Source organism: Rousettus aegyptiacus, unplaced genomic scaffold (genome assembly GCF_014176215.1).
Source record: "Rousettus aegyptiacus isolate mRouAeg1 unplaced genomic scaffold, mRouAeg1.p scaffold_m13_p_7, whole genome shotgun sequence".
NCBI classification, from domain to species: domain Eukaryota; kingdom Metazoa; phylum Chordata; class Mammalia; order Chiroptera; family Pteropodidae; genus Rousettus; species Rousettus aegyptiacus.
In genome coordinates this window covers 18348509-18363021 of record NW_023416310.1, presented here as the reverse complement: position 1 = coordinate 18363021, position 14513 = coordinate 18348509, and the positions used below count along the sequence as shown (strand labels likewise).

The following is a 14513-nucleotide window of genomic DNA, read 5'->3' as shown; positions in this document are numbered from 1 at the left end:
CGGCAATGCTTTTTAAAATTTTAATATAGCTACTTTATAGACTGTCATACATACATTTTAATCAACTTTTCTCTCTTTACTATTATTAATCTAATCTTTTCAAATGCATCCTGAAGAACTGGGGGATAATTTTAAAAGTGGTTAACTTCTCAGGCTTTCTCTCGTCTTTCAATTCATTGAATATATCCCCTACCACATGAGATCACTTCCTAGAATCTTTCACTGACTCCAAGGATACATTAATCTATTTAATGGCGTAAATAACATATTTCATTCTCTGAGTCACCAAAAGCATATTTCATCAAATAGTAATTTAAATCATTAAATCCTGATTGTATTCTGAAAAATACTAGTATTTTATAAAGATGTGCCCTTAAGCCAGGTCTTTCAGGTTTTAAATCCAGCTTCATTTTGGATGGCCAATAGCAAATTAAATTGTATTCATTTTTTGAATCTTTCAGATTAAGATTCAAAAAAGTCAATGCATGACTCCTGCTTTTGTTATATTCCAGTAGTATAATGTAGTTAAATCAACTCTGATGACAGACTGCCAGGTTTGAATGCTGACTCTGTCATTTATTAGCTCTGTGACTTAGGCAAGTTACTTAACCTCTCCTTCCCTCAGTTTCCTTATCTGTAAAATGGTGACAATGATAGTACATACCTCTAAGTTGGTGTGATGACTAAACAAATTAAGAGGTAAAAGCTCTCACAACAATGAACTGGCACATACATGATCAATAAATTCAAATTACCTTATATACCACAGAATATTTTAATGGTTCTTTTGAACTTTATCAACTCTAATTCAAAGTTTTATTAGTCTAAAGTTATTCTGTACTGCTCAATTTTCAAATTAATCTAGTTGGGTTTTTATGTTATTTGACAATTTTTCCCCTTGTTATTTCACTTATGTATTTCAAAGAAAGCTATCTGAAACCACTACATTCACCATATCCTCTTAGCTAAATTCTTGAAATCTTTTAAAGAGAAGAAAAATAGATTAATTCCTACCAGAACCACATGAGATATATAACTCTTCTCAAATCAAATTCCTCTAAGTACTGGCTATAGTTACCTACGCTTCAAATTATCTCCTGGCCCTAAACTCCTACTAACTATCATCAGGACTATTCATTTTGCCTGATAATGTCAGTAATCCTTTTCAAAAACTGCTTTCTCTCTCCAACATAAAATATATATGAAAAAAAAAAAAAAACAGGAAAAACTGTACACTTCCTGTTAATCTATATAGAGTCTCAGATATTGCAAAACTGATTCACTGTCAACCAAAGGTCAGGAGTAAATCAAACAAAAAAAATTATTTGGCCAAATAATTATTTGTTAAATATTTTTATTTCAGAATAAAATAAGGACCAATTTCTGCACCAGAAACTTTACATATATTATTTCATTTAATTCTAACAAGTCTATTAATAGGCCTTCTTATCCCAGTTTATAAATAAAGAAACAAAGGTTTACTGAGTTTAAAGTAACTTGCCCAAGGCCACAAAATTTAGCAGATGCAGAGTCAGGACTCACAGAAACAACAGCAGGTTATTTTCTTGAGGTTAAAGCAGAGAAGATACTTTCTGAGAGACTTATTAACTTATTTACAATTAGAATCCTTACCTAGGGCAGTAGAAAAAAGTTTTAAAAACAGTTAAAACAGTAGAAAGATTTACCACTTCATTATAAAAGAATAAATTCCTCTCCATCCATATGGATCTAAAATTCATAGTAAGTATGTACATCAACGAATGCCATATACAATAATTTTGTAAGATTTGTAGACGAACCAAACAAACTACTTACCTTTGGTGCATGCACACAGCCTGTCTGTGCCTGAGCAGTAAATGACAGAAACAAATGTGTCCTGTTCCTCAGTGCCCTCCTTTTTGGGAGGTTCCACTTTGGCCAAAATTTCAAAGTTTGAAAGATCTAATATTTTTACATATCCTCCCTGAGTGGTTATTACCAGGTGTCCAAGAGTAGAAATATCACACTTTTTCTCTCTCTCTATGCCATTCTTTGAGGTTAACTGCATTTCCTCAACAGGTTCCTCACAGTCATCCTCTCGATTATCCAGTATATCTGGTGGAAGCAATATGAGCGAGGTAATTGTGTCCTGGGGATCTTTGATATGTTGGATTTTTATTGGCTCCTCTTCTAAAGTCACTATCCGAGTGGCATAATTCATTTTATAAAGTATTAAATATCCACCACTAACATTCCTCTGCTCAGGCTGAATTATCAAAGGAGTTTGTACATCTGCTGGTGATTCGTGTTGAATTACACTAATATTTGCACCATTCACTACGGGAAGACTGGATTCCAGCTCACCTTTCCGTCTATTACATAGTGCAGAGTTTAATTTATTTAAATTATTCAAGGCCTCTACTTGATTTATTGCACTCAAGGATTCAACAGGGCATGTCCGCAGTCCTACCAACAAATGAATTCCATCAGCACAAGGAGTTATTGAGTCTATACAAAGATTCTCCTCCTCTGCAAACTTTGGCAGCCTCAAGCATTGAACCAAAGTCCCAGGCTTGGGAAACACAGAGTTCCACTTCTCAGAATCTGGAGAGGTAAGGTTGGCTGCTGCATCCGCAAATTGCTGAATGTAAGTCACAGGAGGATCCTGCAACAACAACTGCTCCTGATTATCCAGTTCCATTTCAATAATCTGTGGAACTGTAAAACCATCATCATGCAAACTTTTACTCATTATATTGTTCATCTGTGAAAAGATTTTTCCTGCTTTCTCATCAGATTCCTTGATGCTATAAAGAAGCAAAATGGGTAAAGTCCTCCTAACCAGAGGAGAATTTAATTCTGAATTAGTGCAGGATTCATTGTCAGTTGACCCTTGTTCTGATATACTTTCACCCTGAGTTCTGCTTAAACCATCCAGTGACCTGTGAGAATTACTACTAATGGGTGAGGTAGCAGGAGATTTATATGTTAATAAACCTCCAGCTAATAAACATGGAAAGGGAATGTTGTGTTGTTCCTGGTGCTTTTCCTTTGTCTTTTCACTCTTAGAGTTTGTTAAGCAAGGATTTGCCCCAAGTTCTTCAAGATCCTTAACAGTATCTTCAAGCACATTTGCAACAATCTCCCACTGAAGTTTTTCTGGCTGCTGGAGAATGCTGAGTGCTGTTACATCAAGGCTCACTTCCATGGCTTCCTTCTGTGATGTATGCCCTTTAAAAAGAACAATTTATTACCAATGGCCTTATGAATGTAAATCAAAATCTGGTGTATAACATTTCATTAATTTTCATTTTTACTCATCTCCTTGGTAACATTATAACATGTAAGTACAAAATTTAAAGTATTTTAAAGGCAAATGAATTGCATTGGAGATGAATCTACCCAGAAAAACCACAAAGGTATTTAAGAGACTCAAAATCACTTTCAATTCGGAATATATTCACCTGGCAAAACCTTGTTTTTAAATTACAAGAACAAAAGGTTTAAAGAATGAAGACGTCATCAATATCAAAATAATAAAAATTCTACCATTCAATTCTAAACTTAAAAACACTCAATACTATTTTGTTTGTGGATGTCATTTATGCACTATTTAAAATAGCCATGAAACACTGTAATCTCAGTTCCTTTCCTTTTACCATTTAGGATTCACGGCATCATCTCACCAACCATGCTAATTATCAATTGATTATCACAGCACACAATTTAATTCTAACCTCAGCTTACAAAACCATAAGTAGAAAGAAAAGTTCCCCAAAATTGTCATTTTTAAAGTGAAATTTAAATGTCTTATTATCTGCTAACTTTTAGTTCATTTAAAGTCAACTATATTATATTACCCTTTACTGACCTTTTGTCTATCACATGCTCTTCAAGTTGTCCCCCTTACAAAGCTACAAAAGTCATTTGTCTCAACGCTCCAAATATCTGTGTACATAAAACCTTGCCATAAATATCAGTCAACCCCTGAACCAGGTATAATCTCTTGATATCAAACGGAAAGTTTCAACCAATCTGCTTTACCTGAATAGCATAAACCACTATCAGTTAGGCAACAATATTAGCAACAATAATGTAAAGATCACTCTACATAACTTGGGGAAATACAAAAAAATTGGAATGGGCTTTACAATTTGAGATAAGAATGCAGAAGAGTAAAGAAAATAAGTACAATTCAAGGTGAATGCATGAAAATTTGAAAGCTATCCAAGTAAAGGATTCAACAAGAAAGATTCATGGAATATTGAACATTTAAAATATACTGAAAGTTCCGTTTATATCATTTTTGTTAACTATTTCATTAATAATATCTTTAAAATGCTCACTGACATCTTTACCTAGAATTTCATACTTTCTGAGGATAATCTCACATCACATAATGTCACTATTATCATTCTAAAACTGAAACCACTTCTAAGTAGAAGAAAATGATAGTTATAAATGCAATAATTTAACTGTCCTAATGAAGCTATTCATTTATTTATCACTCCTTTGGCCAAATTCACATTTAGCCTGTAAAATGCCACGCAGTATTTTTATATATTTATTCTACTAATTTATTAGGCTTGAAATAAAATGCTGACATTAAGATTTTTCATAACATGTAGTACACTATAATAAATCTTGAGAATGCTCAACTGTATCAGACTAAACTGAAACTTACTTAAATGATTTCATTAAAGTTATGGTAGGAAATTGCCAAGAAAAGGCTATTTTATTCTATGTATATAAAATATATATAAACAAAGTGAATTAACCATAAGTTACATATTTTAACACGTACTGAAGATAATATTCGAAGTAAATGAAATGTGAGATGAGACTGTTCATTATAAAGGAAAATACAACCAGTGGCATTACTACTCTGATCCTTCTAAACTATTTCATCAGTATCTGGGAAACAACGTATGCCACACTATCTGGTTCAAAGGACTGACAGGGCACAGTGACGAGTATAAAAAAGTCTTTACTTACATCAGAATTTCTCAAACCCACTGTACCATAAAATAAATTTTTATACAATATACCTACAGACATCCTGTAGTATAATATTCTTCAGATAATTATTTTGGGACACTCCCTCTCTTATATTTAAGTAACATCAACTCACAGTTGCCAGCCAGCAATTAGGTTTTATCCAGGCACATTTCTAAAACCATCAAATTTCAATCTGAATCCTCCTTCGATCTCCTAACAAACATTTTCTCACTCTTCACAAAAAGCAATATATCCTAAATTCTGACATATGGCCCCCAAACCAAACTTTTCTCTCTGACATCATCAAGATACTTTCAAAAGTCATAACCTTTAACTGAAAATCAGATAAAAGTCTCTTAGCCTTCACTCACATTTTTGAAATTAAAAAATATATTCTATGATGTTTCAGACAATATTGAATTTGATGGGAATCACCGAGAGTTGGTAAATATAAGCTATAAAATAGTGCCTAGGACTTACTTTAGATAATTCAGGAAAAGAACACATCTTCCATTAATATCATAGGTCTCCATAAAGTCAATAATAATCTTTCAATACAATGGCTTAGAATATAATAATATTATATTCTAATTATGTACAATTATATCAATATAATTAGCTTCAAAGATATTTTACTACAAATAAATAAGATACTTTCAAATCCCAGAAAGAGGCAATTAAAATTTTTGAACTAAAAGAAGTTTTTCCTCTTACCATTGCTACCATTTACTACATAAGGACAACACTCCAAACCTAAATGAGGTATCACAGAAAGAGTGAACAAAAATGTATGGTAATGTTTTTAGATATTGGGAAGTGAAGGAAACAGGACTACAGTATCTACAGGAAGTGTGAAAGGTCAACCAGGTACACATGAAAAAGATAAAGGTAGAAAAAGGATAAGAAAATAGACCAAAGATAGATATAATTATGAAAATTCCTGAGATCCTTAGACCCAGAGAAAAGAGTAAAGTTATAGCATACAAAGGAAAAGTTATGATTAGAATCAAAAAATTTTAAGAGCAGAAAAAGGGACATTTAGTTCAAATACTAAATCTTACAAAGAAAAAACTGAGGCCCAGCTAGTTTAAGTAACTTGACAAGACCAAAGAGCTATTTTGCAGAAGAGATCTAGCTCTAACCAGGTCTCCAGGTGACCAGTGATCAGTTTATTATTCTCTATCAGATTAAGAATATGCAATAGTAGTCCTTTTCTGTTTTTGCAAAGAGACATCAAAGAGGGAAAAGAGTATTATCTTCCTAAGACTAAATTTTTTAAAACGAAAATCTTTTTCTGAAGCTAATTATGCACCTGTATGTCAGGGTATTTTCCTACTTTTTGTTGATTTTTTTTCATTTCTAAGAACTAGCTCAAAAGGCTACTAAGTTAACTTCAAATCAACCCAGTTTTGTTTAGTAGCTTTAAAAAGGATTTCAAGACAAATCAGAATTTAAAGAATACTTGCTATTCTTCTATACTAACTATAACTTTTAACAATGATATACAAAACCATGTCTCTTCTAGAGAGATTTAATTTATATATGTCCTTAGTTCATGAGATTTGACATAGAGAATAGCCGCAATTTAGTAATTGTCACTTTTTAAAAATACTGGCTAATTCCCAGGCACTATGTTTTACTTATTTTTATCTTAGTCCCCAAAACTCTAATAGATGTTAATATAACCATTTTATATATTAGGAAATGTTATCAGACTATAATTAAGTGACAGGATTTGAATTCTGACATGGTAAAACTATTCTGAGATGTGTTATTAGCCTTGCCTCTACTATAACTACATTAAAATATGAAGCATACTCCTTTGCCTTAATATTTCATAAGTTAGTAAGTCTCATTAAGGCAGCATTTAGTTGATGGCTTAATGTCTAGGATTTTATACTTGAAAATGTATTTTCTATTCACCTGTTTTCTTTTGGGACTAAAGAACTTTAAACGTTATTTTTATTTAACAAGAGAATACATTATGCAAATAAACTGAATACTTTCTGAAGAGCTTAATGTTAACTCGCTGACATTTCTAACAAAAATTTGGTGAAACTGTCCCTTTACCTCTTTTGGCTCAAATAGGGACAGTTTAAAATTTAAGTATGGAACACTATATACTACTAATTCAAGATATCTAACATTTTTTACATACCTGTCACAGAATCTGATCTGGAATGCTCGTCACTGTCTGAATCCTCCAGTAAATCATCACTTTTAAGACAAAGTAAAAAAAAAAAAAAATTTGAATTTCAAAAAAATGTATACATTACATGAGAACAAAAGAAAAGTGTGTTACAATAACCACTGCTTTAAATCTGGAATACAAGGATCATAAAAACTATTAATACTAGCTTGCATGGTATATATAAGTCATCTAAGACGATTAATGATGCTGACAAGGAATCATCCTAAATCATTGAATAAATCTCTGTCTGAAATAAAATGTGGAAACCTTTATAAATCTATAACAGAATTTGTAGGAATCTGAAGAATACTAAGGTGTGACTGGGGATAGTTTGGGCAAATAAAAGGATAAAAGAGAGAGACAACTATAAAAGCATAAGCTTCCAGTAGTAAAATTTTAATTACTATTCTATTACTAAGTTCAGGAAAGTTATCTGAATCCAAATAGGAAAGCTGTATAAAGATGTGAGTATGTACATGTACTCAAACACACTGAATTTCATTTTCATTTTGTATTTGGTTTGTTGTTTTGGAAGGGCTAAAGAATTCCTTGACAAACAGGAAACCTATTACGACCCAGAAGTTAGGAATTAAGACAACATAACAATAGCCCTTCTTTTGCTCTGCTCTTAGATGGCCAAAAAACTGCCCACCTCCCTCTGTGCATCCATCTTTATCCTCACTCTCCATAGTTAGCAGACAAGAAAAAAAGATAATTACAGATAGCATAATATTCGGCTGTGTCTGTACTCTCATAATCAGCACTTCTATAGTTCTTAATTTCTGATAACCTCAACTGCAAAAACAGAGATGCATTTTGCAGGAATTAAAGGTAATTCTTCCTTTTTGAAACAATATATTGTACTTACATCTGAAATACCCAGGCATTTATAATGTTGTTTTAAATGAAATGTAAGTTAGTAACCTCTGTTAAAAAAAAAAGTTTAAATTTTTGAGGGGGAGAAACTTGCTTAGGTATTTTTGACAAATTGTCTGAGTTTTAGTTTTTTCAAGTGGTAATAACTGTCTATAAATTAATTTCATGCTTTAATTTAAAACAAAAAGAATTAAGATCAGCTGCTAATTAGCCTCAAGCCATTCAAACACTAATTGGCTGGTTTCAGAGAAATAATAAAGATACCTGGGAAAACAAATTACAAGAGGAAATATTAATGAATGGGAATTATCCAGAATGAAGAAGTCCAAACCAAGAAGATACAACAGGTTTCAAATACAGAAGGGCTTTTATGTTAAGAAAAATAACCAAATATAACCCAGCTGTACTGAGATAATAGGTTAAAGATTAAAAGAAGGAATTGAGATGTCTCAAAATTAAATTACAAAGATTACAAAGGTTTAGCAGACGATCACCTTTTAAGGCAAAAAGAAAAAGAAAAAGAAAAAGCTTTTCCTAAAGGTCTTCAAAATACAATATTTTTAAAAATTTTGTGACAGAAAAATTTTCATACTACTATATGATAAAATCGCGTGAGTGAAATCATTGAATGGTATACTGAAAGGGTGAATTTTATGATATGTAATTACACCTCAATAAAACATTTAAAAATTCCCATGGTTGAAAAACTATACACAAATACACATTAAAAAGTACACATAAACTGGATGGGATGATTATGGGTACTATAAGTTTCTTCAAGTTATTTCTCTGTATTTTCCAAATTTTATACAATAAGCATGTATTACTTATATAACAGACACTAGATTTACTAAAGCCTTTTACATGATACAAAACCTTTTACAAAGTAATAAATATGTAAACAAATATTATAAATAAGTTTTAAATGTTTAATAAAATTATATGTGTTTTGAAAACTAAACATACTAATATTATAGTTTTGATATACCAATACTATAAACAATTTTAAAGATAACTCGGGAAATTTTTGCCAGTTTGAAAGATGTAACATATAAATAAGACAAAAATGTTAATTCATTAAAATTAAATGTTCCCCAAATAAATATTCTTTGTGGAATAAATTCAGAACAAAGACAAATGTTACCATATAAAGAGAAACAATTCCTAAGCAAGATATACTGCTAATTACTTTACACTTCTTAGCTAAGCTTTCATTTCTTCAATCAATGCATTATTCTTCGATAATGAAACTCATATGGTATATATTTTAAAAATAAACATACTGTATCTTGTACCATTCAGAAGTAGTTTGGTTTATTATATTCACTACCAATCCAACAGGACTCCTGCTACCTCTGGGAGAGGGAAAGGTCAGCGAAGAGGCTTAATGTTAGAGATGAAGTTCCACCTCTTCAGCTTCCTCCTACCACCCCAAATTACAGTAATCTTTCTGTATGATTCATTTCACACTTTCTTGGGAGAAGAACGCCCTTCTATCCTAGATAGACTAAATCTCCTTAAAAGCAGACAGAAAAATTTATCTCTCAGTTCCAGCACACTACCCCACATGATACCTGTCCGGCAGAAATACTGGATACATTTATCTAAAATGTACATTTTACCTAAAGTGTGTGTGTGCGTGTGTGTTATATGTGTGTGTGCATACATGTAACCTTAAAAGTATATCTTGATTCAATTTTTAATCTCAAAAATATAAAACTCCAAAAGTTTTCATTAAAATCAGTATTCAAAAAAACATACCAATTTCATTATCATGTATTAATTTTCCACTAACTCTGAGAAAATCAGATACTAAGCATGTTCACTTTCCAGTCCTACTGACAAATGGGGACGAAAACTCAATGGTCAGCTGCTTTCCTATCAAGCTCTCACTGGGATTTATAATAACTGAGAACAACCATGAAGCTTTCATTGATTCGGTTCCAGAGCTCAGACCACATTCATTTACCTACCCATAATTTATGCATACTACCACCAACAGGCACTAAACAGAGGTAATCTTCCCAACCTATATGCTATAAATCTTTCATTGATGCCCTTAATGATATAATTTCCATTAACCAAGTTTTATATTAGTTCTTAATGAAAGTGCATGCCACTAAAGAGACTGAGAAGTAAAATGATGAATCACAGACTAGTGTACTATCAATCATCCATCAGTAACATAAGAATCCCCTGCAAGTAAAATGATAGAACATCTCAGTATATCAGAACATATCTGATCACAGTTAAATGGGCTCCACTTCATACTGCTACCTTCAAAATCTTAAAAAGAAGTAGCTATTAATGCTTAAGGCAAGGTGTCTGGTTTGTGGAACCCTTCATTCTGCCTACGTGAGAATACTGCAGATGTTGCTTTGTAATCGCAGCCCAATTGAGAGTTACAACTGCAGTTTCTTAGGAAACGTGTGAAGTGGGATTATACTTTTGACTCTTGTACCCTCATATGGATCAAATATAACTACAGAAATCAGGAATCTGTCAGAAAAGCTGAATAGAAGAGATTACGGAACAGAAATTTTACCAATGTTTCTATAGCAATAATTATCAGGCCTCTCAGTTCATCATTGGCTACTGTTAAATATTTTAAATAATCAGGTCAACCTCCCTAATGACAGGTTATGTCATTCATTAGCATGTCTACAATTTGAAGTGCTAATGAAAAAAGGGGAAACTGAAATCATTTGGTTCAACTGCCCTACGAAAAGATTTAGTAGAAGATGAAATTACAAATCTAATCCAAGGATTTCATTTCATTATTTAGATTATTTTCAATGCAGCAATCTGTCTGTCCAATTGGTACAGATTGAGCTAGAAAATAAAATACATTTACAGACTATGAAATTTCTTTCCAAGAATCACAAAACTCTTTCGGATTTCCACCCATTTATTCTCTAATTTATTGACCTATAATTTCTTCTGCCTCGTCAATTAGAATTAAGAGAATATAAAATTTAGGGAAAGAAAACATTTAACTTCTATAAAAACCACTAAAACAAATTCACGTACCTATCTCCTTCCAATTTTGGTATATCTGAGCAACTAGAGGAGTCTTCCAGCCATGCCAAAGTTGGTCTCCTTGATTCAACTGCTGAGCTTGGTTCTCCTGATAGAATGAGCTGTTGTACAATTGCTGGATCATATGCATTAATTTCAAACTTTAAGTGCACCTAAACAAATGAAAAGCCTAGGTTTATAACTGATTTCTCAATTACTAATCTGTTACTTCAAAATTAAAACATACCTTCATTAGTTTGGAAACATCCCATATACAGATCTTTCCTCGTTTCGTTGCAGCAGCTAGAAAATGAGGACAGCTCCCCGAGCCAAAGCAAGATATTCTGTCAGTTCCATCCGTACAAGGAAACTGTGCAGGACTCGTTGCAAGAGTAACGGACAACGGCACATTCTGTGTGTGCTCACCTTTTACAAAGGGGCAGTTTGGGGAATGTCTCTCATGTTCAGACCTTTACATAGATTAAAGAAAGAAAAAGTTTAATAAACACCAAAGCTGTTAAGTTTATATATTAAAAAAGAACTCCAGGATCTTTTCTTTTAATTAACAATTAAACTTAAAACATTCCTTATTAAAAAAATACCAAATCATTCAACTTCATAAAAATCACTCCAACATGTTCAACCACTCACTTTATAACAGCAGTTGTTATACCTGATTACAAATCTCAGGAAAAAAAAAACTGAGAAACAAATGCTATAGTATAATTTATGCTCTATTAACATACTAATAAAATTGTTTAAGATCCTGATATTTCCTCACACTGGTTTCCTACACTTTAAATGAATAATAACTTTGTTTCAGTTTAAAATGTACAGTACAATGACAATAGTTAACAATACTATATTGTAGATTTGAAATTTACGAAGAAGGTATACCTTAAATCTCACCCCACATACACACACACACACACACAAAATGGTAACTTATATAGAGGTGATAGTTATGTTAATGAGCCTAATGTGATCTTTTCACAATTTGTATATATCAAAATATCAATTTGTACACCTTAAATATATACAATTTTACACGTCAAAGATCTCAAAAAGCTGTTTTTAAGTTTATTATACATTGTTACATATATTATATATATATATATCAGTGGCCGCCACTGTAAATGGCATAATAAAAACTCAATAAATGCCACTCATGTCACAAAAAACTTTTCAGTAAAGACAAAGAAAGCAAAAAGACCTAAAAAGTATGGATAAAATGACCTACACTAAGAACACACTAATATATCGTACACAATTCACTACAGTACTCAAATAACTTCTAACCAAAATTTCTCTTCAAAAAAAACTTAAAAAGATAATGTTCATAGATTGCACGTTATTGCTTCCAAATAAATGCTTATTGATGAAAAGAAATGTCAAATGAGTTTACCAGAAAACCCTAACATTTTTAATAAAAATAAAATACTAAGGCCTCAGATCAAGACTGGTGTAATGACTTCAAGAATTTTCTCAAATATTGAAAGCAGAATCAACATTAACACTTAAAAACTATCTGCCCAACTTTGTGGCAACCTTCTTTTAGGTTATTCTTTTTTTTCTTTCTGCAACTATAATTACAAGGCATTATCTAAAATGTCAGGATGCTGCTACCAAAAAAAGAACACTTTTTCCAAAGCCATTTTTATATTTCCATGGCAAAGAAAGGAACCTACATTCATAAATATGCCTTTCCCTAGAATATATGTATTTCTTTGTACACTTCACTTACAAACTACCTACATCTATATACAAACCCTGGACAATTTGCAATTTGCAAATGCCTTACATAAATGCTTACATATGGCATCCCCAAGCATATATTTCAAATGAATTCTCTCCCAGCTAAATCCTCGGGTGATTTTCCCCTCTTCATCTTTCTCCTCTTACCTGAGTTTTAACTTTTTAATTAAAATTTTATTTACACAAGTGATAAATGACTACATAAAATAAAGCTAAACACCTACTTCAATTATAAAATCCAATCTCAGTAGTCTCCTCCTATTCTAACTGCAGATAACCACTGTTATGAGTTTAAGTAGTATACTTCTAAAATATTTTTATAAGTTTATATACATAGATGTAAATATACAAAAGAGGATTTTTAAAAATTTTAAATCAACAGTATCATTGTATAGATCATTCTACAACAGCTTTCTTGATACAATAACATATCTAAAAGTTTTATCAACTCTCACCAATAAAATATATGAGTCCCATTTTCCCCTTCCCAGTCTTCATTCTTTCCTACTGCCCTCACAGACTTAGGTGGTACCCAGCCTCAGCTGCCCAGCCCCCATTAATGCTGTTCCCTCTTATTCATATGGAGTATTGTCCCCAAGTCCTCAGAGACTCTACCAAATGCTTGAGTCTGAAGAATCCTGAATCCTGGAGGCGAAGAGGGAAAATCCTCAATTCACTGTCTATGTCAAGAAAAGATGGGTTTTGAACACCTCAGGTAGGAATGTCAATCAGTTTCCCCATAGAAAAATATTTATAAATAAAGTTACATTCTACAATATCATGGTATAATTTTTCAGGAATGGGTTAAATAACTTTTGTCAGGATCAGCCTGAGAAACTAAAAACTACACATTAAACTGCTTTATATATATATATATTTTTATTTATATATATATTTCTATATATATGCATGCATACATATGTATGTTTACATATGTATATATGTATGTCTATATGTATATGTATATATACATATATGCACATATATATGCATAAATAGATATAGATATATATAAAAAGGTGGTTTCTATAGGAAAAGACTGAGTTCCAAACAGAACACTAATCTAAACTGGAAATTGCTCAGTCTGCACATAGATGCAACTTCAAGTTTTTACACAGTACTTTTCAATACAACCTGGAATTCATATGTATATTCCAGTAGGCTGTTATCGAGTTCACCCCACTCACATAAGCTGATTAACATTCAGAGACCTCAAACTGATTTTAGCACAAAGTGACAGATTTTAAAAGCAAATTCTGGCTCCATGACTTACTAGCCATATGACTTTTCAGTAAATTTTATGTTAAAATGGGATAATAACTCCTATTTCACTGACAATAGGACTAAATTGGAGAATATTCTCTCCTAATAATAATACTTTTGTAGGGTTAATGAGAATTAAATGAATTAAAAAGATATAAAGTGCTCTAGGAAGGTATATCATAAATAGTATTACATAAATATCTGTAATTATTATTACTATTTCTATTAATAGGGTCTCAGAGTAGTCATTTGTAAAAATGAGGTTCCATACATAACTACTAATACTTAACCAAGTTCTAAACGTCCACGTATGAGAATCAAGATCACCAGACTCTCTAATCACCTCAAAATTAAAAAGATAATTGATAAGACTCTCCTCCATACATTCTCTATTGACAGCCTGCCCTCAACCAAACTGACCAAGATTAAACTA

General features: G+C 31.8%; 1 protein-coding gene across 12 annotated transcripts in view; it reads right to left on the bottom strand.

The window, feature by feature from the left end:
* Positions 1-14513, bottom strand: part of BIRC6 (baculoviral IAP repeat containing 6) — a 184843-nt gene that overhangs the window by 135522 nt on the left and 34808 nt on the right. For all 12 annotated transcript variants that reach the window (XR_004952019.1, XM_036224567.1, XM_036224569.1 and 9 more), the window contains exons 7-10: positions 11310-11532; positions 11075-11235; positions 7136-7194; positions 1816-3210 (exon numbers count right to left, since the gene is read on the bottom strand). Coding sequence is in view for 11 of the 12 variants with exons in the window: in XM_036224567.1 (XP_036080460.1) it covers positions 1816-3210; positions 7136-7194; positions 11075-11235; positions 11310-11532 (1838 nt within the window). In the remaining variant the exon portion in view is untranslated. The remainder of the gene's footprint in view (positions 1-1815; positions 3211-7135; positions 7195-11074; positions 11236-11309; positions 11533-14513) is intronic.